At 39.9% G+C, this 26,428-nt stretch overlaps 1 protein-coding gene across 25 annotated transcripts in view; it reads right to left on the bottom strand.

Moving 5' to 3' along the window:
• The window catches only part of PHACTR1 (phosphatase and actin regulator 1), a 580,504-nt gene that overhangs the window by 125,307 nt on the left and 428,769 nt on the right, over window positions 1-26,428 (bottom strand). For all 25 annotated transcript variants that reach the window (XM_065544413.2, XM_005554017.5, XM_065544412.2 and 22 more), the window contains one exon: window positions 3,686-3,766. In XM_065544413.2, coding sequence (XP_065400485.1) covers window positions 3,686-3,766 — 81 coding nt within the window. The remainder of the gene's footprint in view (window positions 1-3,685; window positions 3,767-26,428) is intronic.

Below are 26,428 nucleotides of genomic sequence, written 5' to 3' on the forward strand. Positions count from 1 at the left end.
GATGATGACGATGATGAGACTAATAATCACAGCATGTTAACCCTTATGGAGAATTTATAGATTGCTATAAAGTCACTGTTATAAAAAAAGTCACTGTTCTATTTCATATGCGCGATCTCCTGTAATCCTCATCACACCATCACCCATACTTTCAGATAAAGAAAGAGAAGCACAGAGAAGTTAAGCAACTTGATTGAAGTCGCACAGCTAGTCAAGAGTAGAACTAGAATTGAATCTGATTCTAGGGCTCATGCTCCTAACTGTCGATATACTATAATATAAGGCAATGAGATTAATATCCATGGTGATAAAAAATGAATGCTTTTATCAGAAAATCCCACAGAAAACACAAAACTATACACTACTATGTGCAATGAAGTTTTCATTTTAGCCCGTCTCTTCTTCTCCTCTTCCAATCATCCAAACAGTAAACATTTTTGAGCATCTAAACTATATCAGACATGATTCGGGGCTTGGGGAATCGCAGCCTCTGAGGCCCCTGCTCTCCTACAGTTTATGTGCTAGTGAGGAAAGTCAGTCAACAAACAACAGAAAGAGCAAACAGTGATAAGTGCAAGGATCAAAGTAAAACAGGAAGTTGTGGTGGCAAGTGACAGGTGGGGACTATACTGGTCCTTCCCTCTGCAATCACTTATCTATCTATCTATCTATCTATCTATCTATCTATCTATCTATCTTTCTATCTATCTATTTATTTATTTCCTTTATTGAGGCAGAGTCTTGCTCTGTTGCCCAGGCCAGAGTACAGTGCACAATCTTGACTCACTGCAACCTCCACCTCCTGGGTTCAAGTGATTCTCCTGCCACAGCCTCCCAAGTATCTGGGGCTACAGGTGCATGCCACCACACCTGACAAATTTTTGTATTTTTAGTAGAGACAAGGTTTCACCATGTTGGCCAGGCTGGTCTCAAACTCCTGTCCTCACGTAATCCACCACCTTGGCCTCCTAAAGTGCTGGGATTACAGGCGTGACTCACCGCACCCGGCCTGCAGCCACTAACGGAGTGCAGGTCCTGTGTCAGCTCCCTGTGTGCTGATGGAGAAAGAAGCAAGTGTGACAGAGGCACATTGCCTGCTCTTGGGGAACTGTTGGTGAGGTCTTGGGGCACCAACAGTCAGGAGTTCCTTAAGAGCAGCCTCAGGGACCCTCCAGTCTCAGGGACCTTCTCTTTCTTTCCCTATCAAATGAGGCTTTTGCTCCAACAGTTTGTGACTTCTTTTTATAAGTCAGGAAGCCACTTAGGCAATTCTTACCTTATCCCAGTTATTAGATGTAATGGAAATAATAAATGCTACAGTAGATGTATTCTCTACTTCAGAATATTCCTGAGGGAGAAGAGGAATTGTTTAACTGGATCTGAACAAGTTTTGGCTGTAACAATAATATTTATTTGAGCACTTGGGTGCTTATTATATAATATTATACCTTTAGTTAAGTTTATTTTCCATCTCTCCTGGGGGGTGAATATGGGGAAAGGAGCTTATGATGAAGCATGGAGATTTAAAGTCAGAACAAGGGTTGGGCTGGGTACGGTGGCTCATGCCTGTAATCCCAGCACTTTGGGAGGCCAAGGTGGGTGGATCACCTGAGGTCAAGAGTTTGAGACCAGCCTGGCCAACATGGTGAAACCCCATGTCTACAAAAAAAAAAAAAAAAAAAAAAGAAAAAAAAAGAAAGTAGCCAGGCATGATGGTATACACCTGTGGTCCCAGCTACTCAGGAGACTGACGCAGGAGAATCACTGGAACCCAAGAGGTGGAGGTTTCAGTGAGCTGAGATCGCGCCATTGCACTCCAGCCTGGGAGATAGAGGGAGGCTCTGTCTCAAAACAACAACAACAACAACAACAACAAACACAAGGGAGGTTTGGGGGATCATACACGCAGCAAGACATTGAAGAAATGCAACAAAAGTATGGATTCTTTTCCCCTGGAGAGCTTAATCCATCAAAAAAGTGGTATTCTGGTATGGCCGTACACAGAAGTTGATGGATAAAGCTGGCTTACCATAGGGCTTGCTTGACCCCGGGAGGCTCTGATAATGACAGAACGTAGTTTGGAATCATGCATCTTCACATCTTGCCTCCATTATGCCTTGCCACCAGGGCAGGGCAAGAGCTAGGCCACTTTTTGCTTGCATTTCAGGCTACTAATTTGTGCTAAGAGAAAATACTTCAAAAGTACCACGGGGAAGGCCCATGACAGGAATGATGGAGGTCAGATGCACCAGAGGAATAAGAACCAACCCACAAAACAGTAGAGTCTGAAACATGTGCCAGAACCCAGAAATACAACCTGCCTTGCTGTAGTAGAACACACGAGGCATGTAGAAGACCTACAAAAACACAGTAAACGGACTGTGTCGGCAGATTCCAGGAGCACTTTGACTATCAGGATGGATCGTTAAAGTAGAATATTATGTGATTTAATAATCTGGCCCACAAGATAACACCTGCCTGAAACAATCAGGAGACCTGACATAGACACTGTTGATGATTGTAACAAGATTGGAAGTGACAGTCTGTTATTTCACTTAAAGCGCTAACAGAGGGAGTACGGGCCTCAGAATGAGAGAGAGAGAGAAGAAGGAGACAAGGGAGGAGGAAGAAGAGGAGGGAGGAGGACGAAGAGAAGGTGCACTCATGCAAATTCAATTGAAAATTGCAAAGGCCGGGCGCGGTGGCTCATGCCTGTAATCCCAGCACTTTGGGAGGCTGAGGTGGGAAGACTGCTTGAGCCCAGGAGTTTGAGATCAGCCTGGGCAACATAGTGGGATCCTGTCTGCACAAAAATACAAAAATTGACCAGGTGAGGTGATGCACACCTGTGGTCTCAGCTACTCAGGAGGCTGAGGTGAGAGGATTCCTTGAACCTGGGAGGTCAAGGCTGCAGTGAGCGTGATCGCACCACTGCACTCCAGCCTGGGCAATAGAGCAAGACCCTGTCTCAAAAAAAAAAAAAAAATATATATATATATGTAAAATAAAATATCACAAAGCTCTTAGAAAAGAGGAGTGAAGGATACTTGATATGCCATATAGATTACTGCATACGTTCATATTTAAAGGCAATAATTCGATAAGCAAAGGACACGTGGTATTCACCAGCAAATATCTGTGGACATATTTACAGAGCATTTGAAGCCTGTAATATTATCATTTACAATATCTTAAATGCATAGTTACACATCACAAATTTATCTCCTTTAATTTATTCTGTTGTGGGATATGGACCACCAAAAAAAAAAAAAAAAGACACATGTTAAGGAAATCCTAGATGAGTATGGATTTTTCACATTTGTCTTGGGAATCCCTAGTGCCTGAAAGGGCCTAAACAGCTGACTGCACCCCAGTCGTGTGTGTTTGCACACGACAGACTCACGACCAGTGCCTGCATCATTCCTGGGGCCACATCATTTTGCTTAGCCTCCTATGGCTTGATTCCAACGCTCAGAAAAGGGAGTTTTGTTTCCCTCGTCTCATATAATGCTGACAGCTTCAGCACTGTCTGTTACGTTCTCTTTTCTCTGCAGAACTGTCTGGAGTTTTAATGGTTCAAATCCTGATATATGGTGATGTAGGAAACGAAATGGAACCAAGAAATATGCAGGCAGATTCTACGCATGACTCTTTGGCCTGTGGACGGCAGACCAAACCTCCTTACCTTTATCATAGATTTCCTTCAGGACTCCTCGCTTTATCAGCTCTTCTCTGCTTTGCCTCATAGATATTTTCCTTTCCAGGGCTACAAATAAAAGACAAACGGGGAAGCAGATGTGAGTAGGAAACCAAGCTGACTTCTAAAGAATCCTATGTTAACACATATGGCAATGTAATGTACGAGAAAGCTTCTGTAAATTGTGCTTTGCTAATGTGAGCTAATGAGACATACCGATTAATATGTTTTGATACTATCATAATAAGCCTTTTAATCAGATTATGTCATTTAAGTTAACAAATAATCTTCAAATTATCACGAATGAGAGGGTAGGTATTCTTTTTTTTTTTTTTTTTTTTGAGACAGAGTCTCACTCTTGCCCAGGCTGGAGTACAGTGGCGTGATCTCAGCTCACTGCCACTCCTGCCTCCCAGGTTCAAGTGATTCCCCTGCCTTAGCCTTCTGAGTAGCTGGGACTACAGGCACAGGTCACCGTGCCCAGCTAATTTTTGTATTTTTAGTAGAGAGGGGGTTTCATGGTTTTAGCCAGGATGGTCTCGATTTCCTGACCTCATAATCCACTGGTCTTGGCCTCCCAAAGTGCTGGGATTACAGGCGTAAGCCATCGTGCCCAGCCAAGGTAGGCATTCTTATTTAATTGAACCCCAGTTTATGGTTGAACCTGTAGCACAGAAAAGCTCAACGACTTGTCAGAGTCACATTGCTACTGAGTAAAGGAACTAGGATTCAATGCCAGAAACACCACCTTGGATGTCAGCCGAACCTCACGTCTTACTGAACTTTCCTGAACATGGCACTTCCTCCCAGGAGGGACTGCTGTTTCAATGATCCAGTTCATAGAGATCAGGCCTCACTGAGGATTCCGTTGTTTTCCAACTATTTTAAAAAATGGTGTGAAAATACCTTCTGAGAAGCTCTCTGGTGTGGCCTCCCATGCTCCGGAGGCGATACTGTCTAAAGGTAGGGGTGGCTTCCATGGCACGGCCCCTCCACTGCCTTTTTCTCTTAGGCTCCAATCTGGAGCAGCCAAGTAGAGAAGGAACTATTCAGTTACCCAATGCACCTCCGCCATGGCCCCGCCATGCACCTAGGTCGAGAGCTTGGGAAGGTGGCAGCGGGGCTGGAGGAGGGAAGAGGGAACAGTGGGTGCGCTGGGGGGCACATCAAGTAGAAACAGCCCAGGAGTGGGAAAGTGAGGGGCTACCCAAGAGGCAGGCCTGTGCCTCGAAGGAGGGACACCGGCAAACATGGGGAGGAAAGAAGGCTATTCTAGCAGATGGTGGAGTCTCTGGTACACACTGACTCAACCTCCACAGCCTTCGAAAACATATTCAGGGGAAAATCACCAGCTATAAAATAAGGAAACTACTTTATGCAGACAAATTCAGACACAGATATTAAACACACACTGCCCTCAACGGAATTTAGTCCAAAGAATATGAAGAAGAATTAGGAAGAAAGCAAGCAAATGAGGATTGTGGTTCTAACTCTGTCACCCTCTAAGCTATGGGACATGAGTCAAGTGACCTTAGTCAAGTCACTTTGCCACACTGGGAAAACACTGATGCCTCAGCCCAACCATTCCAATTTCATAGGCCCAGGGTAGGACCAGGACATCTCCATTGTGATAAAAAAGCTCTCTGGGTTATTTTCAGGCATGACTCGGCTGAGAATCACTAATTATATATTTTGGAACTTACTATTTTAAAAATGTTACATTCTAGTTCCCTCTCTTAAATTATAATGAATTAACTGGTATGAGGGAGAAAAATAAATGTTAGGTTAGGATGCACTCACATAGAGCTGACGGAGAACATATTAATCCTAAAATAGAGACACAAATCTGCACCTACGGAAGTGGTGGCAGGAAGGCTGTATGGGAGGACAAGGGGGAAAGCTGGGTGCAGGAAACATGGAAACAGTGTTTGGGGGTTGAAGAGTTTTATTTGTCAAACCAGATGACATGAGATGGTGGCAGGAAGGCAGAAAGATGTTCTCTTCGCAGAAGAGAGCTTGGGGAAGGGCTGGAGAAGGGATACGGAATTGCATGCAGTTAGGTTAGAAAGTTCTGCCTGATGTGAAAAGATCTGCTAAGCAGAGTCAGGCATGGTGGTTCACACCTGTAATCTCAGCACTTTGGGAGGCTGAGGTGGGTGGATCATTTGAGGTCAGGAGTTTTAGAGCAGCCTGGTCAACATGGTGAAACCTTGTCTCTACTAAAAATACAAAAATTAGTCAGCAGTGGTGGCGCATGCCTGTAGTCCCAGCTACTTGGGAGGCTGAAACAGGAGAATTGCTTGAATCCATGAGGCAGAGGTTGCGGTGAGCGAGATTGCACCACTGCACTCCAGCCTGGGCAGCACAGGGAGACTCTATCTCAAAACAACAACAACAACAACAACAACAACAAACAAAAAAAAAAAAAAAAAAGGGAAAAAGAAAAGATCTGCTAAGCAGCACAGTAGGAAAAGACCAGACAGGTAAGGTAAAGCAGGGGGGCTTTAAGTATGGGGTTTGTTACAGATATTTGGGTGACATAAAGCCATCCGAATGTAAAGAGATGCTTTCCCCTTCTGTACTTAACCACATAAATAAAACAGATTTCTCTCAGACAAAATGAGGTTTCCCAGGTGTTCTAAACCACAGACTAAAGCAGAGAGACCTGGTCTACAGCATTAAAGGAAGATCTGCGATGAAGTGAGCAGAACCCTGGAGTTGGAGGTCCAAGATCCTGAGCTATTAGGAGAAATGTGGATGTTCTCAGGCTAAGCACTCAGCCATCTGGACATCAGCTGTCACTGACAACTGTGGATCCGCTGTCCACAGTCAAAGGCACTGGTTGGGGCTGGAGATAACGGTAACCAAAGAGCCAGCCGTTGCTGTGATAGAGTTTACAGACTCGTGTGACATTCAGACCATTGTCAAATGATGATATTACTTAATGTGTGATCACAAGTTGAGATAAGTCCTCCTGAAGAAAAGGGACAAGTTCCTATCAGAGCATATGCTAAATATTGTCCCTGATTGGGGTGTTGGAAAAGGCTTTTCTGAAGAAGAGATCTTTGAGCTGAGGGGGGCTGGGTAGGGGCCAAGGGAAATGCTCCAGATAGAGCAGCCTGCTCTAGATGGAGAAATCATGGTGCCAGGAAGGAACAGAAAGAAAGCTGGTGTGGCTGCAGCTGCCAGCATCAGATGAGGAATGTTTGAGATGGGGTAGGAGGCTGGGCCATGAAAGGCCTCATGGACCATGTTATTCTAAGAGCAATGGGAAGAAGTGATCGGCTTTGAGGAAATGAAAGATGAACATTCACTTTAGTATAGAGAATGGATTGGAAAGAGGCCAATGACTAGGTGATTATAGGCATCTAGGCAGGGGATGATGGTAGCTGAGACGAAGATGCTGTTGACAGTGACAAAAGATGCACCCAAGACATGTGAAGGTGGCAATGTAGACACGATTAGATGTGAACGCTTGGACACGGATATGCAGGAAAGAGAAAGGCCAAGGAGGATGCCTTGGTTCCTGATCTGCATAACTCAATGGATGGTGCTGTCCATGACTAAGGCAAGGAGTACAGGGTGAGAATCGGGGTTGGAGGATGCATGACAAGTTCAGTGCTAGCCACATCCAAGAGACGTGATCAAGCATGTCCCAGGGAAATGCAGTTGGATACTTTATAAAACAGACATGGGAGGTTAAATAAGAATGTGCTACATGGCACAGACTATGCCAGATGCTTTCATGCACCAGTGCTTCTCAGTCTCTTCCATGGAAACATTCCTTACATTCCTTATGACAAAGGGAGAATACTAGGGGCTCCAAGGGTATGACTCAAAGTTGCCCAGGCCAAGCATTAAAGAAAGTATGTTTCTTTAATGTACTAAGTTTCCTTTGAAAGTAAATGTAGAAATCACATAATATATCTGTTTTAATTTAAATAAGAAAATACTCCCCCTCCATCACCACCAATTTCCAAGTTAAAGTGACATACTGGAGATGGCTTTTTTCTTCTATGGCTTTGTCCATTCCTGGTAAAGAATCCTAAGCCCACAGTGAATGCACAGATCATCTTGAGAAGCGTGAAAAATTATGTTACTTAATCTTCACCACAATCCTGTAAAGCATAATCATTCTCATTTTACAATGAGGTACCTAAGGCCCAGCAAAATGAACTTGCTCAGAGTCCCACAGCAGTAAGTGGAAGGGCAGAAAGAGATTTTAATGCTCTTCCCTTTTTCTCCATGATGCAACGTTGTTGTGAGAATGATCATAATGTATAGGAAAACTGCAAGGATCTAAAAACAGAACGCAATCTGATTGTTAGTTTACTTGGGGTTGAAAGTCACGGTAAAGTGACATAATTCCACTTTACTCTCAGGAGCTTCTTCCTTGTAAGGAACTCTTCAGTTTTTTTGTTTGTTTTTGTTTTCGTTTTTTGAGAAGGAGTCCTGCTCTGTTGCCCAGGCTAGAGTGCAATGGCGTGGTCTCGGCTCACTCCAACCTCTGCCTCCTGGGTTCAAGCGATTCTCCTGCCTCAGCCTCTTCAGTAGCTGGGATTACAGGTGCCCGCCGCCACACCTGGCTAATTTTTGTATTTTTAGTAGAGACGGGGTTTCACCATGTTGGCCAGGCTGGTCTTGAACTCCTGACCTCGTGATCCGCTCGCCGTGGCCTCCCAAAGTGCTGGGATTACAGGTGTGAACCACTGCGCCCAGCCAGGAACTCTTTTCTTCTTACCATCTCTCTTAACAAGGTATGCATGATGCCTCTCTTCTGATCTCACTTTCAGCAGCTCTTCCAAAGTCAGAGCTAAGTTTAAGTGAGTTCAAAGTGTTCTGCAGCAGGCAGGTGTATGCACATCTACCCCCCACGTCTGAGGAAGCCGAGAGGACAAAGAAAGGCTAACAAATTCATCTTCTGAATTTGTAGTAGGGACTCATAAACAGAAGCCATGGCTGGGTCTTGGGCAGCAGTGAGATGAGATAGTGGACCCCCTAGCCATTATTCTCCCAGACCCAGGGTTTCTATACCAAATGGAAAGGGTCTGCATGATTGAAAATAAAGTGTAGGACAACCGAAGCATGGTAACATCAAGGTTGTTTTGACCTAAGGGCACCACTCATGGTAAGTACGTGCTCTTGCACAGAGAACAGTAGATAAAGTGGAAGTCTCAGAGGCCTTCTAAGACCTGGGGTTAATCAGAGGCCAACATGGTGGATTAGCATCCAAGATGAAGTTGCTTTAATTTTTACACTAGGACAAGCTCACTACTGCTCCAGGAAGTAAAATACTGTGGGCTGTCTGGTACAAAGGGACAACCATTGGACCTGGTTTATGACTGACCCGTAAAACACAGGGGAAAATGGGGTTAATATGGGGGAAAAAAGAAAATACAGTGGTTTCCCTTTTCACAAACCAGGTATGGTCTGACCCTCCTTCCTCGATAATTTTGGCTTTGGGTAGAACAAATATGAACAAGGAAGAAAAAAGAAGGAATTATGAAAAGTTAAAGAGTTTAGAAGAAGAGGAGTGAGGCGTTGGGAAAGAGAGAAGGTGTGATGTGTAGTGCGCCAGCCTGACGGATGGCAGGGATAAGATAAATCAGGTAAATGAGAACCGAGGTGTGAGGGTGAGCTGACTGCCTGGGAGTGTTTGGCCTTTGGGAGGTAGAAAATGAAAGTGAACAGAACAAAGCAATCCATTCCTTTAAGCAAAAATCTGTATTGCTAGAGGTGCTGGAAAAGCATGAGAGCAGATATTATTTTTACATAAAGAAATAAAGTCACAAGGATTTATTTTAAAACAAGAAAATCTATTCTCAAATCCAAAAATCACTCTGATATTATACAGTTATTAAAATACAGGGCAGGCCAGGCATGATGGCTAATGCTTGTAATCTCAGCACTTTGGGAGGTTGAGGTGGGCCTCATTTGAGGTCAGGAGTTCAAGACCAACCTGGCCAACATGGTGAAACCTCATTTCTACTAAAAATACAAAAATTAGCCAGGCATGGTGGCCTGCTTACTCAAGAGGGTGAGGCAGGAAAATTGCTTGAACCCAGGAGGTGGAGGTTGCCGTGAGCTGAGATTGCACCACTACACTCCAGCCTGGGCAACAGAGTGAGACTCCATCTCAACAAACAAAATAAAATAAAATAAAAAATAAAATAAAATGCAGGGCAGTATAAAATTCAAGTGTCCACACAAGGGGGTGTTTTGGTGTAAACCATTTGGTTTAAAACTGGATTGCGGTGATGGTTGCACAACCCTTTAAATTTACTGAAATCATTGAGTTGTTTACTTACAATGGGTTCATTTTATGGTATGTATATTATACCTCAATAAAGTTGTTAAAGAAAAATGCCTGTAATAGCAAAAGCATTAGTTAAAAAAATGAAAATAGTAAATCTAAGCAGACAATTAAGAAATTAATAAACTTTAGACCACAGAAAGCTAGGAGGCCAACATTAAAATTTAAAAATTAGAAATACAGCATATAAAGGTAAATTTCTTTTCAGCAGTGTTTTAAACCTCTAACACCTAATTAGTCAGTAGAACCAAAATCGAAAAATCAGGAATCTGGTTCTCTCTAAGATGAATATGCAGCTTAGAAGGTGGCCAATGTAACTCCCTGATCTTTAGAAAATAACCAAATTTCCAGCCTGCAGTCAATGCAGAAAACCATCAGAGGCTTTACAATGTGATGCTGGCAACTGAAACACCAAAACAAAACTACATAAACCAGCAAAGGTGCAAAGACTCCTTCTAGAAACATCTAGTCTGTAATTCAAAGCCAACATATGAGATAGCCTGAAGAGAGAAAGGAAAAAAGCAAATTGTGCTTTGCTTTTACAGACCAACAAAGTTAGCTGAGAAGACCCAGACATGTAAAAAAAGAGGTTTCACATATCTCTCTTGCCTAAAATATGACTGGGAGAATGATTTCTCAATTATGGTGCCAAACATAGCCAAAAATAGCCCCAAGAAACTGTATTGAAAGGTTGGCATGTCCAAGGAAGGCTCTCTAAATTTGCCTTCAAACTCTGCCTTAATATAAAAACTAGTCGTGAAACCTCAAAAGGCATGGCTATTCTTGCATCCTTACCACTGTGTATTCACCATGGACTTTTATTCTGTATTACTGATGCTCTGACATCTCGGAGCCTTGCTGACCCTGGATGGACTACCTTTCCTATGGCTGGCTGATTCCCAGAGAGAGTGAATAGAATTCTTTGAATGTGCCTTTCACATCCAAATGAATCAATTCAGAGCCCACAGTCCTGACCACCTCCTTTAATGAGCTAGTACATTCCCAGCCACTGTGCACCTGTCCTCAGCACCCCAGGGCCAGGTACTAGATGACTAGAGACCGCTCCTATGTGACAGAGCCCACTGAAAGTATTCCTGCTGGCCAATCCTAACCCTGCTTATTCTGTCTTGCCTGTTCCTTCCCATGGAAACCACAAAAAAGGCTCATGCCCACATTTTCCTCCCATACCTCCCCCTGTGTGGCCCTGCTTGGGTGGCATGCCCCTTGCTCTTGGGATTTGGGAGGAAAACAGTCTTTTCAATGGCAGGTGTCTTCTTATCTGTTGGCCTCACTATACCTGAAAAATAATCAAATCTCCAGTTTAAAACACACCAATCTTTGCACCGGTTTGTAAAAGAAGGAAAAAACAGGAGAACTAGGGAAATTCTCACAGCTTTCTGTTGCACTTTGTTGTTCTGAAATCTGTCTGCATGTGAGCCAGTAGTTTAGAAATGAGGAGTCTGGAGATAAAAGACCAAAGACCACCTCTACTAATAGTGACAGTAGTTCTAGTTTAGTAATTTTTTAAACTCCTCTTCTGAGCCACCATGTCAGTCTATGCTGTATTTACTGAAAGCCAGTTCCCCATGATACCTCCTTAATGTATTTTCCCAGTCTCCTCCTTTTCCACATGAATTTGTGATGAACCAGGGAATCCTATGCCTTTGACATTGATGAAATTTTTGTTGTTGTTGTTGTTTTTTTTTTTTTTCCTCTGTCGCCCAGGCTGGAGTGCAATGGCTCAATCTTGACACACTGCTACCTCTGCCTCCCGGGCTTAAGGGTTTAAGCGTTTCTCCTGCCTCAGCCTCCCAAGTAGCTGGAACTACAGGAGCCCACCACCACGCCTGGTTAATTTTTTGTAGCTTTAGTAGAGCTATAGTTTCACCATGTTGGCCAGGCTGATCTCGAACTCCTGACTTCAGGTGATCTGCCCACCTCCACCTCCCAGAGTGCTGGGATTACAGGTGTGCACCACTGTGCCCAGTTTGACACTGATGAATTTAAAATAAGCATCTTAGATGGGCTCATTCTCCTTGGTGGAATACCTAGGTTAGATGAATTTGTTAAAAATAGGGTATTTTAAAAAATCTCTTGCACATACACACACATGCACATACTTATTTATAAAAATAATACATGAAAATATTTTACTGTAAAAAACTTCAAGAAATAAAGAGAAAACAGTCTTTTTCACTATCTCTCCCTCCATAGCCTAACTCATCAAACCCACTACTGCCTCCATCTTTTTCCCTGCCTCTCCCCTGCAACAGTCATACCTTCCCACACCATATACAAATACCATTTAAAAAGCATAAATGAAATCATTCTATGCATGTTGTTCTACAAGTCTTTTTCTTCCTCTAACTTATCAAATGGTTCCATAGCTCTTCCCAACTCATTCTTTTTAAGTACTGCATGCCATTTCATGGGATATATGTACTGTGATTTATTTAACCAGCCTGCAGCTGAAGGCAAGTTAAGTTGTTCCCACATTGTGGCATACAAACATCGCTACTGTGTTCATATTTGTTCAGGTACTCATGTAAACATGTATAAGGATTTTTCTAGAATATATAGCTAGATGTACAATTTCTGGACTGCATATTTTCTATGTGCTCCCAGTACTGATGGAAGAAAGCAACTCTTAAGTTCCATAACTTTTAAGTATTGCTTGCTTTATTTAAAAAAAAAAAAGATGAAGAAGTTGGAGAAAAAGCAATATTGATGTTGGAACAAGTCGTTTGGTCCTGCTCAGATTACCAGAGCAGAAACTTATTTAGATTTCTCTCCAGGATAATCTATCTCTGTTGAATTCTCTGCTCAATTGCCTTTAAATTACATTCTGAAGGGAATAGAAAGTTGAAGGGGGAAAAGCAATTGAGAAATGATGAAATTTGTGGTAGCTTACTGCTGAGTAGTTTACTTGCAAGTAAAATCTATAGCTTTTATCCTTTGTAAATCTTACAACTCCAGTGAAAGGAACTTTTTAGGCTGGAAATCTACAAGCGACAAATGCAATGAGCCTCAAGAACCTAGAACATGCCTCCACTTCCCATCTGGCTTCATGAGTAATGAGAATTATTCCCATGATGCAATAATTGCAGCCTAGAAAGACTCAAAACAAAATAACCAACCCACGTATTAGTATGATGCAACAACTATAGCCTAGAAGGATTCCAAATGAAACAATCAGTCCACATTTATGCTATCTCTAGAGAAAAATGCTTTCTTAAGATAAACAGATGTTTCAAAATTAAGTTTATATAAACAATATATAAAAGAGGATAAAGGGGAGCAATGAGAAAAATGTAGTGGTCTTCCATTGTAAAAGACCAGGTGGCAAACGTCTGTTGATCTTTTATTTCATAAGGAAGTTAATGAGAAAATAAACAAGGTTGTCAATCTAATGATATGTTGAAAAGGGAAAGGAATGTAAAAAAGAAAAAAGAATGCAACTCTGAATGTCCAATTTTAGACAACATGATATGATAAACATATCATGTTCAAGAAAAACATATCACTTTCAAGAAAAACACATCATGTTCAAGGAAAAGTCACATTAATCTAGAGGCAATTTGTATGAGTACCACATACTGGGTCTTTCACTACCTCAGGTACCATGAATATCTAAACATTTTGCCAGTAACCCAGTTATTACTAGGTAAGAAGGTTTTCAATTACTTGATAATCCAAGGAAAGCTTATCAAATCACTAATTCAAAATGAAAGAAAATTTATTATTATTATTATTATTATTATTATTATTATTATTATTATTATTTTCTGAAGCAGAGTCTCACTCTGTTGCCAAGGCTGGAATGCAGTGGTGCAATCTTGGCTCACTGGAAACTCCACCTGCCAGGCTTAAGTGATCCTCTCACCTCAGCCTCCCAAGTTGTTGGGACAGGTGTGCGGTACCACACCCTGCTAACTTTTTTATTTTCTGTAGAGGTGGGGTTTCGCCATGTTGCCCAGTCTGGTCTCGAACTCCTGGGCTCAAACGATCTGCCTGCCTCGGCCTTCCAAACTGTTGGGATTACAGGTGTGAGCCACTGTGCCCAGGCAGAAAATTCTTTTTATATTTGGCAACTAAAGCCAAGTGATTCTCAAAAGCAGAGAGAGGCAGGTCAGTTTAGAACTTTTTTCCCCTCGAAAAATCCAAACCACATGGAACTTCTATCTAAATCAGGGATGTCCATACTTTTGGTTTCCCTGGGCCACATTATAAGAATTGTCTTGAGCCACATACAAAATTGAGCTAAAAAAAATCAAAAATTGCAAAAAAAAAAAAAAAATCTCATAACGTTTTAAGAAAGTTCACAAATTTGTGTTGGGCTGCATTCAAAGCTGTCCTGGGCTGCATGTGGCCCAGGGGCTGCAGGTTGGACAAGCTTGAAATCTGAGGGCTCACTGTCCTTGTTGAAAGACAACAAGCACAGGTCCTGATCTCTGCTCTATGTTAACCCCTCCCCCATGATCACAGTAGGAACTTTAGCGGAGTCTATATGAACAAAATTCCTCATTTTCAACACAGACACCCAACCACTCTACTTGTGCAAAGCTATATAGTGAGCTTGGATAAATTCTTCATGGCCCCTGAGGTAGGAGATGAGACTTTATTTACTATGGTTTGCAATTATATACAAGTCATCTACATCAGCACTTTCTAAAGTCTGTTTTTGCAGAATAGTGACCCATAGAGATGCTCTGAGAAAAGGGTTCTGTGCACAAATAATTTTGGGAAATGCCATGTACTGCTGGAGAATCACCGTGTTCATTAGCACACTGAAGGCCCCGAGAAGACTTGGAATAAAGAAAGCAGTGTATCTCAGTTTCACCATTTCTCCCCAGTTCGTTGGACAATATGACCCTTTTACGGAGTACCATGGGGCTAGTACTCTGAGAAAAAGAGTACTTTTCTGGGAGTACTTTTCTGGGAGTAACATCTGGGAGATGCTGATCTAAATACCAGATTATAGAAAGCAAATGAGGTGTTATAGAAAGCAAAAAGGCACCAGGGAGGTCAGCTTGCTCAGCAGGGGCTATGCTCTTCCATCAAGAGCTTTCTGGTAAACATTTGAAACAAACACAACTGAAAACCCTAAGTCCAGCAATATCAAGTTAGGAAGACATGACTGACCCGGATCTGAACGACCAACCATCTATCTACCTGCACTCCTGTGGTCTTGGTAGAGACTTCAGTCAGCAGAGACCTGCATTCCAATGAGCTCCCTAGGCTGGGCCGGCCTTCATGTGCATTCCCCTAATAAAGAAAGCTATAGACTTGCTGAAGACCCTCAAGCAGCTCAGTACTACAGAGTATCTCCTCAAGATAACAACTTTGGTTTTGATCTCATCTCTGTTAGGCTTGTCTTCCGACAGTAATTCAGATAGCATACTTTCCTCTGGAGTGATAGAGTATGAGGTAGACCATGTCATTAACATAGAGGAGGCTACTTATTTTCCTCTTGACTATGGGAGAAGTACCTGAAGCCAGGTCCCATGGGAGCTCTGTTAACTGAGTAGGTATATGTGAGAAAAAAAGGAAGGGAAACAACCTCATTTTCAGCATGCTGTCAAAAATGCATTCTTCATGAATTTTGATTGGATCTTAGTTTGAACAAACCAGCTGTTGAAGCATTTTGGGGTCACCTGGGTAAATATGAATATGAACTGGGTATTAGATCATATTAGGGAATTAGTTTTGCTACATATGATAATGGTCTTGGAATATACAGAACACTTCCCTTATTTTTTTGGGAGACGTATGATTACAGATGTCTGTAATTTACATTAAAACACTTCAGAAGGAAAAAGCAATAGATATAGGCAAATTTTAGTTATGTGATGGCAATGCAATTATAGAATATATAGTTATATCATTATACAATTCTCTCAACTTCTCTTACATTTGCAAATTTTCAAAAGAAACCAGTAAACACACAAATGAATCTTACAAGCCATGTTGAGTGAAAAAAAAAAAAAAAAAAAAAAAAGCAAGGGAAAAGAACACATATACTATGGTTCCATTTATATAAAGTTCAAAAACCAGAAAAACTCAATATATGGTTTAGAGAAATTTATCTCTAAGCTTTAGAACTACAAAGAAAAGGAAGGCTATGATTACAATAAAATATCAGGACAGTGGCTACCTCTGGTGGGGAGGGGAATTACAATTAGAAAGGTACATTAAGGGGCTTCCAGGTGCTGGCAGTATTTAAGTTTTTTGACTGGGGCAGTGCTTACACGGTATTCACTTTATGACCAATTGTTAAACTGTATATTGATGCTTAACCCCTTTTTCTCAATTTGTATTTTATTTCCCAAATAAAAAAATTTAAATGACATTCTTACTAACTCTGCTTCTTTGTACTATTGCAATAGTTTCTGAGGGGGAATAAAACACTCAGCCATCATATCATAAAATCATGCAGCTGGCCAGTAAACTAACTCCTGTTAATGAAATAAAGGATGGTTATAAGGCAATAAATGCCATAATAAGTCTTTTCCTGGTCATTTCTTCAAATACGTCAGATAAGAGTGTAGAAGGGTTGCTCTTAACAAACATTTGCTTAGTCTCTTTCCAAGTCTCCTGAGAGCAAGATGGAAACTTGAAGTATTAGGGGAAGAAAGCCAGCAGGAAGTTTTAGAGGTGAGTAATTTTACAGAAGTAAGGATTCTGAATTTGGAAAAAAGAATTGACTATCCTTGAAGACCATCCTTAACGTGACAAGTCAGAAGCAACTAAGAGAAGATAGCTTTGCAAGGACCAAGCTGCACATTCTTGGGAGTGCACCGAGGAAAATTTATGTTACAACTTACAGATTCCATTTTCTATCTCTCTGCACCAACCTGCACAGGGAACTTCAAAAATCAAATTGGAACAGAGTAAATAACAGTTGTCTTTTCTGAGAACGATGAGACACAAGAGAGATAATTCCTTCTCCATTTATTGGTCCCCTATTACGGGAACGTGATAAAACATGACTTGATAAAACTAAAATCTAAAAAATAAACTATGTTAAGCCCCACATACAACCTTCACTTTGTTCTTTCACCTATATATCACCTATTAGGATAGACTTTTTCATTAAATGTGAAACAGGTGACCCTGCAGTAAAAGAGAATGTCATGTGATGAAGTGTTGATGTTAGACACAAACGCTCGATGCTCTGGGGCTTGCTTCTATTACTTGTATGCGGGTGTATCATAACATCTGATTTTTTTTGTGATTGTGCTCAGATCCACAATTCACGTTTCCACCCTGTTCTCTGCTGCCTTTAACACTACCCCCAGGAATAAAAAGAAAATTCATTGATTCAGAGCTAGTTAAGTGGGTTTCTCCTTCCAGATGTAGGAAGTATAATGGTGTACTGTATTTCATTCCAGACACCTAATTATTATTGATCGCCTTATGATAGAAGTGTATTGCCCAAAGCACTGAAGAATGAAAATCTGAAATCATGCCCAGAACAGCTTAGTACCCCAGCTACCACCTGTTACCTAAAAGATAATAGCACCCTTGTTCAAAGTGTTTTGTGGTGCCAAGTTAATGGAAATAAGCTTGCCTGCTTGGTGGCTTGCTTTTCTACTCATGGTTGGATCAACCCTGCTGCAATGAAGTCTTCAGGAGACAGTGTTAAGATAGTCAGGTTTTACATTCTTACTGCTCTGACTTCTTATCAGACAAAGACAGCAGTGTTAGACTGAGGGTTTTTGGTTGTTCTTATTATCTATGGTTAGAACCAAGGTTAGCTAATACTTTTGAACCAAAATTTAAAAAATCGTAACTATGCATAGCTATGTCAGATGTCTATCCAGACAAATATTTTGCCTGAAGGGGACGTTTTGTGTGAAGACTTGATTTCTCCCCATCATCACCATGGTAACACTTATTAAGTATTAGGAACCATGCACTCTGTGCCTTCCACATAGTACTTTATGTAAGGCTTACAACAACTCTGAGAGGTTGGCACTATTATCTACACATGACAGATAAAGAAGATGTTACATGACCTGCCCAAGGTGCAGAGTTGCACTTGAACCCAAGCCATGGGATTCCAGTGTGAGAACACTTAGGGATGACATTATCACTGCCTTTTTAAGCCTTACAAGCTAGGGATATGGCCCACCGTTTGTCAAGCTGATCCGCAAATGAACAAATTTGTACAGATAGGCTTTCATGTATATACAGAAGAACTAAAGATACAATATTTTGCTCTCTCCTAGGCAGAATTTTGGCTTGATATATTAGTCTGCTAGGGCTGCCACGACAAAATAGACAGGCTTAAACAAGAGAAATTTATTTCCTCACAGTTTTAAAGACCAGAGGTCCAAGATAAAGATCTTGACCCTTTTGACTTCTGATGAGGGCTCACTTCCTGGCTTGCAGATGGCTGCCTTCTTGCTGTGTGCTCATGAGGCCTTTCCTTGGTTCGTGTGCTCTTTGGTATCTCTTCTTGCAAAGACATTAATTCTATCAGATCAGGGATCCACATTTATAACCTCATTTAACTTCAGTTACTTCCTTACACCAAATACAGCTACGTGTGAGTTAGGGCTCCAACACATGAATTTGGTGGTGGGGCGGGCACAAACACTCAGTCTATAACATTTATAAACTGTGATTACTTCTTAAATCATTTTTATTAAATTTAGCAGTTAATTGTCATTGAATGAGATTTCACATATCAAGACCAAGCACATTGCCTTAAATATAAAACTCAATCAGCTGTGACTGTTATCATTAGCACTCTCCTACTTTAGGAAAAAATTAAACTATTCAGAGGAAATAAGTCACAAATGTATAATTTAACTTTCTTCTTGTATATGTATATGATAAGGTAATATCCATATTTAGGAAGGCAAATATTTGCTCAGCTACTTCTCAAGAGTCATTTCAGGTGGCGAGAACTACACAGGGAACAAATATGCAGATTTTCTGTTGATTCTGATGCCTATCCTTGAAATACTGAGCTATAACAAGACTTTTATACCAAAGCAGAGTAGACATGCTCAGGGAGGATATGCATAATAACTGCTTTTTAAAAATAGATAACCAATTGATTAAGCATCATTTATTTTACAGAGCCTATTTCATTGCAACAGTATTTTTCCCTTGAATTAGATGGTTATATATGTTTGAATTGAAATCTAGGCACTTTCTTATTTTCTACTGGTAGCTTTGCCTATCCTGCACCTGTACTACATTGTTCTAATCACTGTAGCCTGAATATCTAGTAGTATACATCCTTTAACCTGGTTCTTCAATTACTCTTACTATTCTTGGTCCTTTGAATTTCCATACATACTTTTTTTTTTTTTTTTTTTGGAGACAGGGTCTCACTCTGTTGCCCAGGCTGGAGTATAGTGGCATGATCATGGCTCACTGCAGCCTGTACTTCCCAGGCTCAGGCAATCTTCCCACCTCAGCCTCCCAGGCAGCTGGGACTATAGGCATGTGCCACCACATTTGGCTAATTCACACATATTTTAGAATCAGTTTGTCAATTTCCATAAAAAAACCTATTGGGGTTTTTATTTGAATTGCACTGAATCTTGAGATCAATTTAGGGAGCACTCGTATCTTTACAATATTGAGTCTTCTAGTCCATGAATATGCCCCATCTCTTCATTTCATTTTTATGTGGCTAAAAATAGGATTTAAATGTTATTTTCAATACGTGTTGCTGGTATATAGTAATACAATTTATTTTTATATATTGACCTTGTATCCAGAGATCTTGCTAAATTCATTTAGTTGTAATAGTTTCTGAGTAGATTTGATTGTATCTTGTAGGTACATAATTATGTCATTCACAAATAATGGTTTTATTTATTGATTTTCAATCTTTTAACCTTTATTACCCTCTTGTCCTTTATTGCTCTGACTGGGTCCTCTAGTGTCATACTGAGCAGAAGAGGTGAAAACAGTCCATCTTTTCTTATTCTAACTTCAGGAGAATATCCTTCACTATTTCACAATTAAGTTTGTTATCTACTGTGAGTCTTCTCTTTAGTTTTTGTAAGTAGCATATCAGAGTTTAGAAGTTCCCTTCTATTTCTACCTTGCTTAAAGTTTTAATGATGAATGTAAAATTTTATTAAATTGTATCTGCACCTACGAATGGATCATAAGATACTCCCCTTTATTCTGCTAATAGTATAAATAATATTGGTTGAGTTTGAACATTAAACAAGCTATGCATTCACAGGACCAATCCAACTTTAACTGTGACATGTTATTCTTTTAAATATATCATCAGATTCAATTTCCTAATATTTTATATAAATTTTTTAGGTTTATATAATGAGAGACATTGGCATATAATTTTTCTGTCTTATGGTATCATTACCATGTTATGAAATCCAATTTATGCTGGTCTTTTAAAACAAGTTGAGAAGTCTTTTGTCATTTTATTTTTTAATTTATATTTATTTTTATCACTCAAGCGTTTGAGCACCAGTGGTATCAATATCACTTGATGGTTTATTTTGAAATGCAAATTTCTACAATTGAAAATGTAAGAACAGTTTTTTTAATGTGGAATCTCAGGCCCCAGCCCAGAACTACTGAATCAATATCTGTGTTTCAACGAGATCCCCAGGACATATCTGCACACATAGTTTGAGAAGAAAAGGATTTATACATCTTTTTAAATTTTAAATTTTTGTGGCTATATAGTAGGTGTATATATTTATGGGGTATTTGGGATGTTTTCATATAGGCATGCAATGTGTAATGATCACATCAGAGTAAATGGGTATCTATCACCTCAAGCATTTATCCTTTGAGTTACAAACCATCCAATTATACTTTTAGTTATTTTAAAATGTACTATTAAATTATTATCGACTATAGTCACTCTGTTGTGCTAGCAAATGCTAGTTCTTATTCATTTTCAGCTATTTTTTTGGACCCATTAACCATCTCCACTTCCCTTCCTTTCCACCCCCAAATACCCTTCCCAGCCTCTGGTAACCATCATTCTATTATCTATCTCTATGAGTTCAATTGTGGAAATTTTGAGCTCTCCAAAATAAGTGAGAACATGTGAAGTGTGTCTTTCTGTGCCTGACACTTTCCTCTTTTTATATTATCTAGAGTCAGTTTGTGTAAAACTAGTATTATTATTTCTTTATTAAACATCTGGGAGACTTCATCAGTGAATCAAGCTGGGCCTAAAGTTTTCTTTTGGCAAGGTTTTTAATTACCAATACAATTTGTTCAATAGGTATAGTAGTTGTGTTTTCTATTTCTTCTTTTTTTCTTCTTAAATTTCTTTAAACTGCTTTTATTTTAATTGAATAATGAAACCTTCAACCTTAATGTCCAAGTAATTTAGAAATGTGCTTTCCCATTCTGCACACTAAGCATATTATGTTTTGTTCAGCCTCAGCCCTCTCCCCTTGTATGGCAAGAGGTTTCAACCAGAAGCAGGGTTTGGGTTTAGCTGGATTGCACCCAAGCATTTGTCACTTAATGATAAAAATAGTATGGAAGATATCCATTGTCTTCAAATAGGGGCAATGAATTATTCTTCTGTATTCGGGAAAAATCAACCTTTAGTAACTGCATACTATAACAACCCCAGAATATTTAAGTGGCAGGTTTGAGAATCAAATGTTTACCCTAACTGCAATTGAAAAAAAACTGAAAAAAAAAAAAAAAAGCACAACAACAAAAAGAAAGAAGAAATCTAAAAATGTATGGAATACAGAAAATAGAGAAGAAAGGTCTAAAAGCACAGGGATACTCAAAGCTCTCGTTGAGGCGTTCTTGATCTTACAGAATGCCATCATCCTCACGGTAATGACAAGGCAGCGAGACAGGGCAGGAAGCACACTGATCCCTTACCTGAGCACCCAGACTTCTCTGCTCATTTTTTTGTGACTGCAACTTCTGAGTTTTGTTGTTGATGAGCATTTTTACACTTATTTTGAAATAAATGTCACACGCATAGTGGAAGCTGAAGAACAGGCAATCCTTAATGCACAAACAAAAATAGCAGACATCATATTCTTTCATTGGCTTGAGTCAGGTTCTTTATGACACCATGAATGGAGCTTTGTTCCATAATATTGTCCAGCAGTTTCTTAGTTCTAGAGACTGACCCCCAGTTGATTTGAGTCAGGTTGATCTGAGTAAAGGTCTGAGCCAAGGCAGCAATTTAGAATTCAAATTCTGCTTCTTAGTACAATCTTGGCTGGAGTTAGGGAGGGGATAAAGGATTTGGCCATGGGGCTGATGGGAACCCAGCTGATCTCAATGGTGTTCAAAGGCAAATGCAAACCATCAAACCCATTTTTTTTTTTTTTTTCTTTTTGGCATACTCATAGAAAGGACTCTGCTGGTCCTCGTCATTGGGTTAATAGAAACTCTTGCCCAAGGTTATAGTCTACACAATACTACAGGAACAAGTGATGAAAACAGATCAATCAACTTGATTTGATTTCTCCCCTCATTAAAACATCCTGTCACCTGACAGAGCCAAATAGATTAATTTCTGTGAAACCATGAAGATAGAGGCTAAATAGAAAGTTTGTCTGGACTCTGTCATGCATTATATCAAAGCTATTGGTTCCGTGGTACTGACAGCTTCATTTTTTACAAACATTTTGGTAGACTATAAATAACAAAATTTATCATCTTAACCATTTATAAATGCACAGTTCAGTAGTGTTAAATATATTCACATCATTGTGCAACCATCTCCAGAACTTTTTCAACTTGTAAAACGAAAACTTTTATTCACCAAACAGTAACTCCTCATTCCCCTACAACCCAGTCCCTGGCAACAACCATTTTACTTCCTGTCTCCATGAGCTTGGCTATGCTAGGTATCTCATTAAGTGGAATCATATAGTATTTGTCTTCTTTGTGACTGGCTTATTTCATTTAAAATAATGTCCTCAGGGTTCATCCATGCTATACAATGTGTCAGAATTTCCTTTCTTTTTTAATGATGAGTAATACTCCATTGTATGTATAGACCACTTTTTAAAATCCATTCATCTGTCAATAGACACTTGGGTTGCTTCCAGCTCTTGGCTTCTGTGAACAGTGCTGCTATGTACATGGATATGCAACTCTCTCTCCAAGATCCTGTTTTCAATTGTTTTGGATATATACTTAGAAGTGGAATTGCTGGGTTATATGGTAATTCCATTTTAAATTTTTTGAGGAAATGCCACACACACCGCTTTCCATAGCAGCTGCCACATTGTATTTTGATTAGCAACAGTGTACAAGGGTTCAAATTTCTCCACATCCTCATCAATACTTGTTATTATCTGTGTTTTTAACAATCCTAGGGATATGAAGTGATCACTTAGTTTTAATATGTCAAAATTCAGAGAGAGGAAGATCATAAGAATCTAGTATTACATATATTTGGCTGTGAGCTTAAATACTTTTACAAGTTGCCCTTTGTTCACCTCAGAGCACAGAAACAACAATATTAAAACTAAAGGCCTCCTTTGACCCTTTTGGAGTATAATACTTTTGAATTCTCTGCACAGGGAAAGTGGGGATGAATTTTGTCAAAAGCATGAGTAAAGTAGGAGGAAGGGTTACATTTTTTATTTTCCAGAAAAGGAAATGAAAGTTTTTATTTTTGTGGTTTTATTTTTTTCAAAATAGAGACTTAGCCACAAAGTTCCTTATAATTAATGAAGAACAGTAGCTTTGCTGAAATTATTTATATCTTCCTCTGTTGTGTGTGATGAAAGACTTTAATTATGTGAGCCAATCAGTGTTTCTAGTTTATGAGGAAACCTGCTTAGCTTAGCTTGGTATGTACTTGATCTCTGTCTTTGAAGCTTCACTGGGGCTTGAAACAATGCTGTTCTTCCAAGTTCAGTTCCTCAAATGAAAGTTTTTTGGGAACACAAAGGTAGCAATATGGGTTCTGTAAGTCTTCTAGTTCAAGTAGATTCAAATAGATAGAAAATATAAATATAATGGAAAAAACAATTTGTCTGTGAATAAATAGAGCAGGTGTTGGTAAACTTTTTGTGAAAGGACCAAATAGCTGATACTTAAGGTTTTGCAGGTCACACTGTCTCTGTGGAAATGACTCAATTCATCTGCAGTAGCTGCAGACAGTATGCAAATGGATGTATGTGGCTGTGTTCCAATAAAACTTTATTTACAAAAACAGGTGGTGGGATGGATTTGGCCCATGGGTTATAGTTTGTTAACCCCTGTTGTGGAAGACCCAAAGGAAAGAACTTTGAAAACCGGAGTCTTTTCAAAAGTAGAAGAAGTAGAAGAATAAGCTTTCAAACTCCGTGGCAAAAAAAAAAAAAAAAAAAAAAAAAAAAAAAAAAAGGCAAATGGCAAAATTAACCCTCTTGATATGATTTCTCTAAGAACTAAGTATAAAACTGTGGCTTTCATGTAAAAAAGTTATTTCATGGCTCCATGTCATGTTCAAGCTTCTGATCCTTGATCTAAAGAAGCTCAAGATGGATGAAAATCAACATAAGCTTGTATGTGAAACCCTAAATCCTAACTCTTCCTCACAAGATCATATTTAACTTGACAAAGAAGAAAATGTCAGGGGACAGCCAGGAGGTGCATCCTTAAACAGAAGTCACTCAACGAATGCTTTTTGGTATATAAGGAAACAACATTTTCCTCATCAACATATGATCAAAGGCTCCAAGGTCACCACTGGAAGGAAATGCACCTAGTTAGTGGGTGGCTGGGCCAAGGTGCCTCTGACAACCATCTCATTTTCCCCTTTGAGTTTATCCCAAGGTGGTGACAAAGACTTTCTCCTTGACCAAACTTGAGTCAGTTCCTCTGAGGTCTCTTTCTAACTAGGCTTCAACCTTGGCCTGTAAGAACTACAACTTTCAGTACAAATGAGTTCATCCACTTTTCAACATTTGAACAAATACTACTACCATGGTTTCTAGCAGCTCAAAGCCATGTCCCTAGGAAGATAATCCCAGTAACCTTAAAATGCCTGCCTGAGAAGGTTCAACACCACCAAAAATATTTGCTGTTTGTTCTAATCAGTACTTGAATATAGACCCCTAAATTCCTGTTTCTTGGAGCATTTACTTTAGAAAGCTGACAATTGTAAATCCTTTCTCTGTCCCTTTGAGATGTACGTGTATCTTCTACAACCCAGGAACATCTTTCTCGGAGACCTGGGAACCATCTCTTTGACATGTAATCATCGAGAAGTATAAAGCCCCCATCTTCCAGTCTCTGGGGGAGGGTAGGACCCTAATTTCAATAAGCACCAGTTAGCACACACAGATGGCCTCATCACATCCCTTAAGGCCCTTCCGTTCATTTCCTTTAGTAGCTCCCAGTGCTTATGAGGACTCCTACATTTTAGTTTCCATAGAGTTGAGCTCAGTATACACTGGGGTCTCTCTCCTATTGCAGTAGTACTGGAGAAAATCCCTCTCATTGTCTTTAATTAGTGTCTGGCTTTCTTTCTCTTTGACAATGGTTGCTGCTCCATGCTGCCTTCAGAGGAAACTGCTCTGTCTTTAATGCTCAGGACACAAGAGAGTGAGAATTCCCTCCCCTTATTTTCCTTAGCATGTCTTGAGATATAGTACCATTCGTATTCCAGGAGGCCCAAGCAGACTTTCTGAATGAGGTTTTACAGGTGAGCCCAACCGACATATTTTTCTCTTCTACCAAGAGTTTGTCCTCTCAGTTTTGTATTTCTGGAGAAACAAGACTCTCTCCCTAGTGAATGATGCCGGCAATGGCCTCAATCATTTCCATTCCCAGCACACAAATGCATGGGTCACCTGTGTAGCATAAACACATCTTAGCATGAAAACAGTTACATGGGATTCAAACGACAGGAACTGCTAAACATAGAAACTTGAATGTTATTTAATCTTTATTTTAGATAACAGAGGGTAGAAAATGGTACATAGATGAATTAATCCAAATAGTTTACCTTTGAAAAATTCCATTCTGAATGTAGAATTTCTTAATTAAGTTGACATTTCCAAAACCAGTTCAGTTATTCATTTATTCCATCAGCACATACCAAGTTTCTTCATAGTTAAGACATTGGAATAGCTTTAGGTAACAGGCACACTCCATTAACTCAATGCCTAGGTACATCTTGAAAAATTACTTTTTATGTTCTATAAAAAGAAAAACAGAGCAGAAACAACCAAACCAAAATGGAAGGCCTCCTGTTTCTAGGCTTTGAAAAGATTCTTGCATATTCTGAGAAGAAAAGATTGTCCATTGATTAACTCGGCTGCCTTAGTGACTAATGTGCCCCTAATGCTCTCCAAACACAGCTTTCCCCCATAACAAAATACAAGCATACCTTGTCTTAGTGCTTAGAAGACATAGAATTTTATACAAATTGAAAGCTGGTGACAACTCTGGATTGAGCAAGTCTATCGGCACTATTTGTTCAA

This window comes from Macaca fascicularis, chromosome 4 (assembly GCF_037993035.2).
Source record: "Macaca fascicularis isolate 582-1 chromosome 4, T2T-MFA8v1.1".
Taxonomy (NCBI): Eukaryota; Metazoa; Chordata; class Mammalia; order Primates; family Cercopithecidae; genus Macaca; species Macaca fascicularis.